This window comes from Motacilla alba, chromosome 2, assembly GCF_015832195.1.
Source record: "Motacilla alba alba isolate MOTALB_02 chromosome 2, Motacilla_alba_V1.0_pri, whole genome shotgun sequence".
NCBI classification, from domain to species: Eukaryota; Metazoa; Chordata; class Aves; order Passeriformes; family Motacillidae; genus Motacilla; species Motacilla alba.
Genome location: NC_052017.1, coordinates 16,703,668 through 16,717,969, shown reverse-complemented (window position 1 = coordinate 16,717,969; position 14,302 = coordinate 16,703,668). Strand labels below are relative to the sequence as shown.

Genomic DNA, 14,302 nt, shown 5'->3' with positions numbered 1-14,302 from the left:
TTTTCCTTGAAAGCTGTATTGTTTTTATTTTTAAAAACTATACATTTTTAAAGTTTCTTTCTTTCAGCTTTCAAAATTCTAGGAGTTTAAAGTACTTAATATGATATATATTAAGTACTTAAACTTGAGTACTTAAACTCATATCAAGTACTTAAACTTGATACTTAAACTTGAGTACTTAAACTCATATCAAGTACTTAAACTTGATATGATTAATACAAGAAGGAAAGAATCCTGCCTAATTGTACTTTTTTTTAAAGATATTTGTATGACCATGTTGCTGCTAGAGTTAGCTGAGAACAGACAAAGAATTCAGACAAGGGCATAGAACCACTGGGATCAGGAGGCTGGACTAGCCATGAGATGGGGAGGTAGGGATTTGAGCCAGGCAGTTACAGGCTGAAAAAGGAGAACCCTTTGCACAGACAGGTGCTGCACACTGGGAGGGGACATGGCCATGTCAGGGAGCCAGGAGCAGTGCTGGGAGCCAAGAGAAGTGTGTGGGGGCACAGGGAGATGGTGATGGCAGGAGTTAGGGAAGGGCAGAGAAGTCCCCTGAGCTGCAGCCCAGACAGCTCCCAGAAGCCCCAGTGTCATCTCACCAGGGGCAGAAGATCTGCAAGTGGCTCCTTCTGTCCCTAGCAACAGTCCCCAGGAATGGAGTGGAACTTCCTTCTGAGGACAGGTGAAAGCTACATATGAAGAAAGAGCATTAAGCAGTTCAGGTTGATAGAATTTTCAGGTTAATGAAGCTGCTATTCCTGCCTTTTTCCTGTGTGTCAGAACAGGGTATGCTGATGACTGTCAAATATATGTACATTGAACAGTCATAACAAAGGATCCATTGCTGCAGCCTTAATACTGCATAACCTTGTTTTATTTTAAACTACTTTTCTGGTCTTTAGCAATAATCTTATATTTTCTATTTTATATTCATGTATTTTATTACATATCTTCAGAGATATTACACATCTTCAGAATTGTCTTTTTAAACTAGCCTAGAAAATTTGTTGACCTTTCTGAAGCTGACTCATAACTACTGATGAGCATTTTCATTTTTAGCTTATTGTCTGTGTTTCACTGCACAGACTTTTCTTCCAACACACCAAAGAATTCAGAGAATTAAGATTCACAAGGTTTAGTTCTATTCATAAAGTCCTGAAGACAGATGACTATGTGGACAATAGTAAATTCAGATGCGTGAATCAATATGAACAAAACAACAATAACAACCTCACTCCAACTCCTGATTCAAGGATCTGGTGAAACATAGAAGAAAAAAGTTGTCTACTTTTTAATTTGTTTCTTTCTTTCTTTTTTCCTTTTTTTGTGTTTTTTTTTTCCCTCACCTTATGTCTTCCTTTTCAGGGTTAGGATCTAAAATAGGAGAATTGCTTTCTGCAGGATTATTAAGATGCATATTGTATGTAGTGTCTTACTGTTTTAGCAGCCTTATTGGAAATAATGTCTGAAAGTCTATTTTCATGCTAGCCTAATTGAAATGCCATTTAAAGAGGTTCAAACAAGTATCAAAATAAGTAGGGATTTTTTTCCTTATGCAAATTTCTACAATTTATCATGTTAAGCCATCATTAATAAGAGTTCCTTCCATACAATACTGACACTCTATGGGACACTACTTAAGCCAATGAAGCATAAGTAATGTTTTGAGTTTGAGAATCACAAAATCTGTGCAAGGGTCATTGTACCATAAAAACTGTTGTAAGCTCTTACACTGATGTTGAAGTAAACTTTTGCACTCATGGCAACTTTTTTGTGTGTGTGAATACTTATTGCAGTTTTCACATTCAAGCAATAACCCAAGGGATGATATAGCTACAGAAGCTTATGAAGATGAGCTTGATATGGGTCGGTCTGGATCCTATCTGAACAGCAGTATCAACTCAGCATGGAGTGAACACAGTTTGGATCCTGAAGATATTCGGGTACATAGAACTCATTTAAGTAACATTCGTTTTCAAGAACACTTTTCCCTAGAAGAAAACTCCAACTTGCATGCATTTGTTTCTCTTTGCAGATATCAGCTGAAAAATGCCAGCTTAGATCTTTTATGATTGTGGTATCAGGTCATGTAAACTCTCATGCAGTGTTTACTAGTGTGAAGACATGCTGCATCACTAGTTGTAGTAAAAGTCATAGTGGTAGCAAAGGAGGAGGAATCATCCTCAGCAAGAGCTGTTACTCAGTTTACATAGATTCTTTGAATTATTTTGAAGTGCAAACAGCTTTTGGTTTCAGTTTAATTAGTCATTTGTATGTAACATATACATAAGCATACATAACTATAAAGATAAAAATTTTAAAACTTTATTAATGGAGAAAATGACTTTATTCTTATTTTATATGATTAAAGGCCTTATGTTCTCAGAACAAAAAGCAGCTATGGAGTTCAGCAGGAAAGCGTACACTACAGCATTGTGAAGTCTGAAGCAGCATAAATGAGTGAAGAGTGCATGCTGTGGAAAGTAACATGTTTGTGCATGAGAGTTGAATTTTTTTGAAGTGGAAAAAAATAGAATTCAAGTTGATGGAGAAATGGCATGTTCAAGAATTAGAAAAGACAGTGAAATGAGTTTAATGCCATTTTTAGAGCAATAGGTCTTGTATTCATCAGGCTGCTTGCTTGACTGTAGTCACTGTGTAAATACTAGTTTTGCCATTCACTTTGCTTTGCAGGATGAGTTGAAGAAACTATACGCTCAGCTTGAAATCTATAAAAGGAAAAAGATGATTGCTAATAATCCACATCTCCAGAAAAAAAGGTGCTCTAAAAAGGGCTTGGGGCGCTCGATAATGCGGCGTATTACAGAAATCCCTGAGACAGTCACCAGGCAGTGCTCCAGGGACGAAAAGGACCTGCTGGAGCACAGTGCTGTGAAGAACTTGGCCACACTGAAGAAAAACCCACCGGATTCCACACCTTCTGCAAAGCCAAAAGAAGATACTTTGAAAAACAGAGTCTTTTCCTTAAAAAAGTCCCACAGCACTTATGATCATGTTAGGGATCAAACAGAAGAACCAAATGGCTTAACTACAGAAAGTGCAGAAGTTATAGCTTCTGAGAAAACGCTTCTGGACTCCTTGAATGGTAACAAATTAACTCAAAATGCTCCTGAAAAGGTTGAAGCTGTCTCTACTGAATCGGTCCCTTTGGTGTGCAAATCAGTGAGTGCGCATAATTTAAGTGCCGATAAGAAGCCTCTGCATCCAAGAACATCTGTGTTACAAAAATCCCTCAGTGTTATTGCTAGTGCCAAGGAAAAGACTCTGGGACTAACGGGTAAAACACAAAGTCTAGAAGAAAGCACTAAATCTCATAAATCTCAGCAGAAGGGTAAGGAGGCCAGCAAAAAGCACTCAGCCTCCGATAAGGGGGAACATAAGGATTCCCACCGGAAAAACTCTACCCAGTCTGAGGAAACAAAGAAAACCCATAAATCTGGAATTATTAAACAGCAAAGGGTTAGTCAAACACCTGCAAATCCAGACACAGGCCCAGGTAAGTCTCTGCACAAGGACAATTTCAACATAGGAGAAGTTTGTCCTTGGGAGATATATGACCAAGTTCCTGGTCCTGTGCCTTTAGACTCTAAAGCTCAAAAACATGTGTCTATTGCTTCCTCAGAGCCAGAGAAAAACCACCCTTCCCAGCCAAAGGGGAAGACTCATCATAAGCTGAAGACACCTGAGGGGTACCAACAGTCAAATCAAAAGAGCTCAGAGAAGGTGGAAGCAGCCACTCAGGATACACAAGAGCATCAGATCTTTGAAAATGAGAAAAATCAGTCAAATTCCAAGTCCCAGGTGTCTCCTGGGCTGAAGTGTGAGAATGTTAATAGGTATACACCTAATACCCATCCTGGAGAGCGGGAGGAGCTGCCCCAGAAAACAGCAGAAAAGGAAAACCTCAATAAATGGGCTGAACAGAAAAAAATTGCCTCTTCTGAGGGAAACGTGCTTTCATCTAACTCCCATAAGCCAAGTAGTTACGTACAGCAACCTTTAGCATCTCGAGCTGAAGTCTGCCCTTGGGAGTATGATACAGCAGATTTACCAAATGCAGAAAGAAGTGTAGCTTTATTGAACACCTCTGCTATAAGTGCAAATAAAACTGCAGCACCTCGAAAATAAGAGGCTTTTGGACCAAGGAGAGTAGCAACATTGAGAAGACAGACAACAGGAAAGACAGAGGGGACTTAGGCCAAAAGGATCTGGAAATTCCTAAGGAGCATCACTTAAATCAAGGGAATCAGCACTACAAATATGTAGGAGTTAAGCAAAGTAAATTATCGTTATTGTTGTTATTATTTATATGTTGAGTGCCAACAATGTGATCAGCAGTGCCCAGAATATGGTCCCTGCTCCAAGGATTTTACTGTGTCAATGAAAGAAATCTGCCTTTGTGAAATCAATTTTCTGTTAAAAGAAAAAATAAGATGATAACAAACGCACAGTGTAGATCTTAACCAAATTATTTCTGGATGCCGTAACTGGCTGTAACTTGCCCTTGGGACTTTAAAGATCCAGCAGAAGTGGCACACAGAAAATGTCCTGATGGCAAAAAAGAGTACCAATGAGCAGCTTATTAAAGTGATGACTTTTCACTTTACATATTTAATCTAAATAACAGTGCTAACACAATGCATCCCAAGAATATTTTATAAAATTATTGCTTTCATTTTCTTATTACTGTGTGTTTAAGTACATTGTTGTGTCTCATGTTAAAGCATTCCAGATTGTATAATTTTTGCAAATAACTTGATATTATGTGACACAACAACATATTTATGCAATCTGCAGATACCGTCTTCTAATTGCAAGTTAAAATACCTGCTGTACACCTTTTTGTTTATATATAGAATTGCAGTAATCTTTCACTGGCTATGGAAGCCATAATTCATATTGGGAAATTCTTTTGGGCTTTGGAGATTATTTTTTTTTTCTTTCCTGTAATTTATATAGTGATTTTTTTTTTGTTTACTCTCTGTTATTTATATTTATAGTTTGATACTATATTATTCAGGGGTTTTATATGCAGTAAGTTATGGACTTCCCTGCTAATGCTCATAGACTTTTTAATAGTGGAAATTCGGTTGTCTTAGCTGCATATACTGGCAGGACAGCTTACTTGGGTTTTTTGTTATTAATTGGAAAAATATCATCTAAGAGACGACAAATCTTACTTTAAACATTGACGGTGATGATCTTGTTCAGTATTTCATACTGAACCTATCCTGTTAAATAAGACAAGCAAGAACGACAGTGAATATACCCCAGAAATGATCACATGTTTTACTAACACCAGACAACTCTGGGAGATATTTTATTTATGGAACAACACTGTACTGTTTACCCGTGCTGGCAAACCTCAAAAAATTGGCTCTTGGAGTCAGGACTCCAAAATATTACTCTTCCCCCATATATGCAAACGTAGGCGATACTGGGAACGGAAATGATGGCATCTCTCTCCAACTGTCCAAAATGCTTTGACTTTTTTTAAATTTATATGTACATTTGCAGGAAAAGTTGGTGTTTGATACAGTGCTACTTTTCAGCAATAGCTACAGTCCTCATTGTGCATATGAGCTTCATTCATAGGTGGCCCATTCACAACTATGAATCTTAGTGACAGTTCACCATCAGGGCCTGAGGACATGTTGAACTCTTCTGAGGAGTATCAGCAGTAATTAAACAGCCCCAGCCATCTCAATGCAGTACCAGTAAAATGCTGTTCACAGGAATTGGCTGTACGTAGTGTACTCCAAAACAAAGACAGCTCAGTCCTAAAGAACTTGTGCAATTTGAGAGAAGTGATGGGATTCGGTGGAAGAACATGAAATGTGGATGATTGAATAGAATGTGTTGTTTAATATATATAATATATATAAAAATAGATATTTATATATGTTTAATATATATATATATATAAATGTCATATCTTATACACACATGCACATACACGTATGTAGTATAAACTGATTTTTGTGGCATCATAGAAAAAGTGGCTTAAGATAAAATGCAATGAGCAGAGGGACTTAGACAACCTGGGCATGAGGATTTTTCTGTCCTTTAAAAAGGAGAGGAGTCTATGGGCATGTCTAGACTGACAGATCAAGATGGATCTGACTTTCCTACTGCCGCTGCTAAGCCCAAACCTGACATGTGCCAACACCTGAGCCAGCTGGGGACAAGTTGACTCAGGTCTTGGTGCTGTCTAAACATGTTACCTCACTCATAAATTCTGCTCATTAGCTCCAGATTAAGTGACTGAACTACCCCAGCCAACCTGGTTATCCAGGATAGTGCTCAGTTCCACCATGGGGATGTGCTGACTTAGGTCTTTACTACCCTGGGCTTGTCTGACTCTCCCATCCCTCTTTTGTAGGGCATAATTATGGTCTAGGAGATCTGACTGGGACCCTTCAACCCAGAATCCCTGTTCCACCCATGAAAGGGAGTCAGGCATATGAGTCTGGGTGCTTCGGACATCATGCACCCACTTTGCACACACAGGGCCATGGCATCCTATGTGCAGCCCAAATCCAGCTCTGTCCTTGGTGTGGAAAAGAGTTGAGATTAAGACCTGGTGTGCTCAGATTCTCCCTTCCCAGTCTCAGACACTCATGAGATTTGTCTTGTCAGCTTCAGTGGGACTTGATCAGCTTTTCCAAGAGAAAATAGCCCTGAATTTCCACGGGAAGAAGTCTATCCTAGGAACAGAGCTTTTTGGGAGGCCTCCAGGAGCACACTGACTCTGTGTGCAGAGAAGTACACAATTTTAAACTTACTGAAATGGTGACAATCTTTACACCTCTCCTATCCTTGAAGGGAAGTTCTGCAGTCTCAGCAGTGGTTTTTGGGACTGGGACGGGGAACAGCTTATGGCAGGCTGCCCTGGCTCATTTACGGGAGCCCAATTGTGAGGTTAGAAGTGGACATCCACAGAGGGATCATGGAAGGAGATCTTTGTATGTACTCACTGCCTCTTGGAGACAGATGGTTGCAAGGAGCAGGTACCAGCCCTCGTGCCCTTGCTCATCTGGCCCTCCATCCTTTACCTCGGAGCTGAGCAAGGCCACACTGCCCATGCCCTGCTCTGCAGGAGTCGTGTAGGGGTGCCTTGTGCACCGAGGACGAGGGATCCACATTGGCAAAGTGTCTGCACAGTACCACTGCCCCTTGCGTTCCTGGCAGGATCAAGCCCTTCGTGCATGACTGTGTCTGTGCCACTGCTGTATATCTGTACTTGCTTGGTTTCCTTGCCCTTTCTTTCTGTTTGGAAAGATAACTTCATTAGAAACACAGAAACAAAGCCCACTCTTTGGCTGGTGTAAAACAGCCCAGCTGCACAGAAAGCAAAAAGCAATGGCTGATTAACCAGGGAAGGTATTGGCTTGTATATTCTCATTTGGTTTAGATTTCTTTCGTCCTGACCCTTTCCCTCACTTCTTAAAAACTGTCTGTTGTGGTTCTTTAGGCTCATTGTAGTCACATCCCCTAAGACTGACACAATTGGAAAACTTTCCTTTAGAAACCAAAAAAGCTTTCCCCGGTTTATTAAGCAACTGATCTTTGGGCTACGGATTCAATTGGGACTTAAATTATTTCAGATTTAAGAAAATGAGGGGCCAAACTTCACTCAACTATCCTATTTCACTATGATGCTGCTAGAAGCATTGCTTAATGAAGACATACTAATTTAGACATAAATAATGTTTTGTATTTCATAGATTTTTCTTCACCAGCATATATTGACTAGATTGCTTAGATGTCTTTTTCTGGAATTTCATTGTCATTGTTTAGCCAAGAGAAGTGCAACTCTAGAGTAAAGATGTTATAAAGATGTTCTCTAGCAGATCTGTTAAGAAAAAAGACAATAAACATGAAGGTCACAAACATTTGCTAGGTTGTCCTTCTAAATGCATGTGCAATCTGCATTTCTCTTCATTTCTAAGCCATGGTTTATAAGTAATTAGATTTATACCGATCTTATTAGACTTGTATAATTTATGCAAGATTATGCGCTTTAAAATATAAATCAGTACACACCTATCATCAGCTTTGGTGGCATCATAGACCTGAAACCAGACAAGACATTTATATTTGCTCTCCTTAGGCTTTTGCATGCATATGACAACAGGCAGGCCTGAGCAAACACTGCCTTTGACTTTTAAAATTTTAGCTACTCCAAGTTGTAGAGTATATAAAGCTGTAAGTCTCTTCACTTTATAATGTGGTTCTTATGACAATGTTATCTGGCAACCAACAGCATCCACCATGAAATACTTGATAGATTTATGTTGTAATGTGTTGCAGCATGTAAATAATGTAACTTCTCTGCAATAAAGCACATTTATATTAAATCTGTCTACAGGCTTTTGTGTTGTGATTTTCTGAAGTCGTTATTGATCCAAACTGAATGGGTTTCCCATCAAACTTGTAACTAACTTTACAGCTTCTATGATCAGATCATGCCATTATCATTTTCTGGATTTTTCCTTATATTTTCATCAGAGCAGATATGTACTATGTTCAGGATTTCATGTGAGGGAAATAGCTCTGTTTTCTCAGTGGTTACAATTTTGAGGTCAAAATTGTAGTGTCCATTCTATATTGATATCTATATCTTTTGAATTTAATGGTAACCACAATGTTAGAAAACAAGGGGAAATGAATAGACCACATTTTACGATGTCATTGTAAAATCCTATAGCTCATCTGTACCATGTGTGCACATGCCTGAATTCCTCATCTCATATATCTATACCTGTCTAACAGGTACAGGAAAGATACAAAGAATGGGAACAAAAAAGATGAATGGCAGCTGTGTAAGTGCAACTTGTTTACCTTGGGAGAGAGATGACTCAGAAATAGGGATGAGGCCTATAAAAAATTGTGAATGATTCAAAGGTAATTAGGAGTCTGGAATTTGCTGGATTTTGTTGTGCAGGAACTATAGAACACCCAGGGTGGCCATCATGCAGCAGCTTAAAATAAATGAAGTTTTCCTCTGCATATGTCATAAATAAATTGTGGAGCTCATTTTAAGAGATTGCTGTGCACATCATGGGTTCAAAAAGCATTGGAGGGGTCATGGAAGACAAATCCATCAAGATCTCTGAACATGGTGGATAGAAAATTCTTAAATCCCTAACCTCTAGATGGCTGGTAAGTAGTTTAATTCTCTTTGCATAATCACCCAGTCCTCTCACTTTAATCATCACTCAGTATGGTGCTACACGAACATTTCATCCAGAACCTCTTGTACATTCTTATGTCTGCATAAATACAGATAGTTTAGGCTCACTTAGTTTATTTTCAGTTGTCAGCCTGGTGGTTTTTAATGGCTGATTATTGATGTACAAGTCCAGGTAGGTTCCTGCACGGGCATATGTGTGTGTTCACATGTACCTGTCCCAGGGTCTCCTGGGTTGGAAAGCTGCCATTTGGGTAACAGTCTGAGTCAAGCTGTCAGGTACCATGGAAACATGAGATGGAAATAAGGGAAGGGAATTACTTCAGTTCTTTAAATGAACTGTATACAAGTGCTTTGGAAGCAAGAAGTCCAGATAGCAAAAAACTAAGGCCTGGAGATTTTTCACTGTACTGCATCAGGGTGTTCAGCTCAAACTGAGGGCAGCTTTGCTCTCTCAAGTGATGGGTGCCTTTTGAGCCCCACTTCTAAAGTTTTCACTGGTTTTAAGAAGTAAGGAAATTATTTCCACTGTTTCGTGGCTTTGGAAATCATCCAGAGATGTATTTTCACACACCCTCATGCTTCTCCTGTTATATTTCATGAGAGGAAAGTGTGGCTGCACCTGCACATGAGAGGCTGGGGTGGGGGGTGTCCCATCGTCAGCCTGCCATCCAGGGGTGGAGTATGGAGGTGACAGATGGGCACTTCACAGTGGTGCACAGTGGGAGGAAGAGAGATACAGGCTTGAACAAGAGGCTCAGAATGAATACTCAGAAAACTTTTTCACTATGAGAAGTCAAAGAGTGGAGAAGGTTACTCAAAGGTTTTGCCATTCCCATCCTCTGAGCTTTTCTTGGATAAAGCCCTGCTCTTGTAGCTTTGGTTGGATTGGAGACCTCCTGGATGATCCCATCATCCTACGAAGACTGTTTGCTACTAGAACTCACTCCCTCTGGAAGGCCTGTAGGCAGACACCAGGCAGCTCCAGCTGCTGCCCAGGAGCACAGGACACACATTCACTCATACTGCACACACCTCTGGGCAAGCCCTCCTAACAAATGCCAGCTGCTGAGATAAAAAGGCATTTGGCTTTTCCTCAGACCCCACAGCCCAGAGTTACCATGGTAACAAAGTGACGAGGAAAATAATTTTGTTTAGAGCTGGTTGGGAAGAAGTTTTCTTGCCTGTGTTTAATGAGTACTTGAGCTGGTGCACAGCTGAAAGAAACCCTATAAAAATTGTAATGTTTTTCCCTTAGAAATTGAGGATTTTTTTAATGTCAATGCTGGACTGGATTCACAAGAAACCATTAAAGAAATTCTCATTTTTGGGGGGTTTTGTGAATGCAATTCTTCAAAAAGGCAGTTGACTTGATTCAGGGTTACAGGGTTTCAGGGTCTCTGCCTGTCTGCAGAGAAGTTATTTCAAGCTGAATCTGCTTCTTTACAGTAAAACAGGATTTCTGACAGGCTGAAGCCAACATTTTACAATTCTGTAGGAGATTTTTCATCAACCTGGAAATTAGCTTTAGCAATGCTTGAAATTTAGTAAAAGATACTGATTATTTCACTGGGTTGGCAGGCTGTTGTCATGCTGCAATATTCAGTCTTCTGGTTCTTTTAACTCCTGGAAGATTAAACATTGTCTCTCCATTTATGCAGATGATTTTTCTTTTTTTTTATGTTTCATTTATTTATGAGTTAGCTCTTTTAGTCACTGAAAGTGTACAAACAAATCAAACCCTGGACATTTTACCATGAAATTAATGAATTTTAGATTTCTCGACATATATGAATTAGGTTGAATTTTGCATTGTGTCAAAGCATGAAAAAACATTACATTGTACCCAAAATAGCCATATATTTTTTTGAAATGTGCATTTATGGTCTTCTATATAATATAGATGTACATATCTTATATGGAAGCCACAGAATCATTCCTGCAGCCGTGTAGCTGCAGAAGGCAAGGTTTTCCAGTAGACAAGTATCTGCTTTTAGAAGCAATTAAGAGAGAAAATTGCTAAGCCTGCATAATGGGAGTCTTTTAATGAAATGCAAACTGCGGGGTGTCTTTTGGATCCATGGGTATAAAATGTGTGTGAAGTTAGGGCTTGCCTGTGCCTTTGCTTCTTGGCTGTTGGGGAGATGTTCCGAGGAAGAGCAAATGCAGATGTCTCCCTGGTCCCACCACAGCGCGGGTTGGCATGCCCTCATGTCTGACCTCTTGCTCTCCTGCTTACAGTTCACCTGCTGTGCCCTTTTTTAATGATGCTGAGTCATGGAGTAGACTTAAAAACCTGGTTTTGGCTGATCTGCTGGGCAAACACCCAGCACTCCTTGCAGTACCTTTACCCTGCTGCTCTGCAGAGGTGACAAGAGCAGTGCCCATGAGGTGGGTTTGGATGCTGCAGGGTTGTCTGGGGCAGGGTGGAGGCTGCCTGCCTCTGAGCACTATCAGTTATACTGCTTGACAGATGATGTTGGCAGGGAGTTTAGACTGGCTGCAGTACTACAGATAAAACCAGGCTGGTTTGACATACTTCAGTGCTAAAAATAGTATCATATAATGATGTCTTTGTCAAAAGTTTTTTTTTAATCTGCAGGGGGGTAAGAACTGTGTAGTTCCAAAGCAGTCATCTTGGAGACATCATCAAAGGAAAATCACAGCAGCACTGGAGAAGCCACCTGTCCAGCTCTGTTCCCACATCATGTTTTATGACATCCTTGGCAAATGCACAGCGTTTGTGTAAGCCAGCAAAATTGGCTAGTGCTACTCTATATGCAATGTATTTTATGTTTATATTCACTTTAATACTTCTGGTTCACAACATTGAGGTTTCACTTTGTTTATAGCAGTTTTGTTATCACTGTGATGATTTTTTTATTCTTTTACAGGAACTTGCTAATAAATTTGATTTGTATCTTAGTGGCTCCATTGCAAGGCCAGCATCATCCCCCCAAATTTTTTTGAGTTTGAATTCAGAAAGAATAGTTTCACAATTCATGGAATTTTCCTTCAGAAATAGTTAACTATTTTAAAATACAGATTTTGTGATTTTTATTCTGATTAATTATTTATTCTGTTTTTACGACCAACAAAATTGCAGTAAGTAAGAATTGGTAACATAAAGCTACATTCTTTACTTCCTAGGTATCATTTAGATGCATTTTTCCTTCTAGGATTTAAGATGAATTGTAGATTGCAATTGCATGACCTTTCCATGCAATTGCTTGTTATCAACATTACAACTAGAATTGCAAAGTCATATTGCAAACAATCATTGCCTAGGTAGGGATTGGGTTTTTTGGATTTGCCATCCCATCCATGTATGACAATAATTTTTACACACAAGCTAAACTACTTGCTAAACTACTTGCTTTGGTGTTTTATTCATTGCCTTGTAAATGTAGATAGTAGTCTTAATTCCTTGGGAACAACATTATAATTCAATAGAATGAGCAGGCAGATAACAATCAAAAATTGATGAGATGAAACTGCGTATTCTTAATTTTGTTAAAAATGTGAGTGTGAAAATGTGAAAACCTTGGCCTCTCTAGGGAAGAAAACTGAACAAAATAATGAGGATTTTATTTATTACTTTCACATTCAGAACCAATTATTATTATAGTAATAAGGAGCTTAGAGAAGTCTTGTACATTTCTGATGATTGAGCAAATACTGCTCTGTACATTTCATCTACTTAAAATACTTGTGATTCCAGCTGAAACAAGTGTGTATCTTGTTGTACTTACCCCAAACTCAATTTTTACTAGGGATAAAAATTACCCAGTGGGGATGGATTTCAACAAAGGATGCAGAAACCACACACACACACACACACACACACACACACACACATATATATATATATATATATATATAAAAGTTCCATGCCTGCTTTTGATTTTTTGGGTTTTATGCACCATTTTTATGCTGTTCCTGCTTTTACCTTACAGAAAATTGCCTTTTTCTGGAAGTAAATTATTTGGATATTGTTTCTTCAAAAGTGTGTGCATGTTTGAAGTGTCAGGCAGGTAGGTTATAAAAGGAAATACATTTACACAAAACAAACTGCAGCATTTTAGGGGCTGCTTAGGCAGAGCTCCCACTTTTCTCTGCTCATTTGTTATCTCCTCACATGGAAAACATATTTTCTACAGTAACTTAATATGACCCAAAAGAAGACCTAGGGGACAAAGAGGTTATCAGTTACTGAATGAGAGGCAAACTGAAAGTTAATTCTTAGCACAGAAATTAGTGATTTTCAAAGCCACCAGAGAAGGAATTTAGTCTCCAGCTCTCTCTGAATTCAATAACTTTGAAAACTCCAGTCTGACAGACTGGATTATTGGTTTTGATGCCGTGCCGAATCTTTACAAATGGCAATAACAAATCCACAAAGTCAGCAGTAGAGTCCATTCCCTTGTACAACCCCTTGGAGAAACAAACGGGTGGGAAGCCAGGTGGACTCTTGGCATGGGTAAGTATTGGTAACAACACACAGGACCATGCATTGACAATATCCAGAATTAATTTTTCATTACCAGGAATGAGTCATTAGAGCCAAACAGGAAAGAAAACTTTTGACAGCATAAACACCTTTTCAGCCAGACGGGATGGAGAGTCCACAGGCTCATACAAACTAGGTCAGTGTATAAGCTGGCCTGTATTAATTCAGGATCTGGTTCATATTCATACCAGGGAAACAGAAACCTGCTGTCAGCAATCCACCTGATACAAAACTCTTAAGGAACAAAAAAGCATTCATCATTCCAAGAGTTGCCACTGCCCCTTCACTTCCCTGCTTTCCAGCTGGTGGTCCCACCAGGTGCTCACTGCCCTTTGTTCCCCTGCAGGTAGACATTTCATTGGAAATGTCGCAGCAGCTTATACTTGCCTCTGCTCTCTTTTCAGCCAAAGGCCAGAAGCATTGTGCTGCAAACTAAAGCTCTTTTCAGCTTTTTCTCCTGGCTGTTCAGCTCCCTTTAATCACCTTCCCCAGCTCAAGTCCTGGGCAGATGGCAGCACTATTATCCTCATCTCCTTCAAAGATTCCACTTTATTTTAAAAAAATCATGCTACCAT

General features: G+C 39.3%; 1 protein-coding gene across 1 annotated transcript in view; it reads left to right on the top strand.

Annotated features, from left to right (window-relative positions):
* Nucleotides 1–8,390, top strand: part of GPR158 (G protein-coupled receptor 158) — a 184,029-nt gene extending 175,639 nt beyond the window's left edge. The window contains exons 10-11 of the mRNA XM_038126816.1: nucleotides 1,800–1,946; nucleotides 2,698–8,390. Coding sequence (XP_037982744.1) covers nucleotides 1,800–1,946; nucleotides 2,698–4,152 — 1,602 coding nt within the window. The 3' untranslated portion in view covers nucleotides 4,153–8,390. The remainder of the gene's footprint in view (nucleotides 1–1,799; nucleotides 1,947–2,697) is intronic.
* The last annotated feature ends 5,912 nt before the right edge of the window (nucleotides 8,391–14,302 follow it).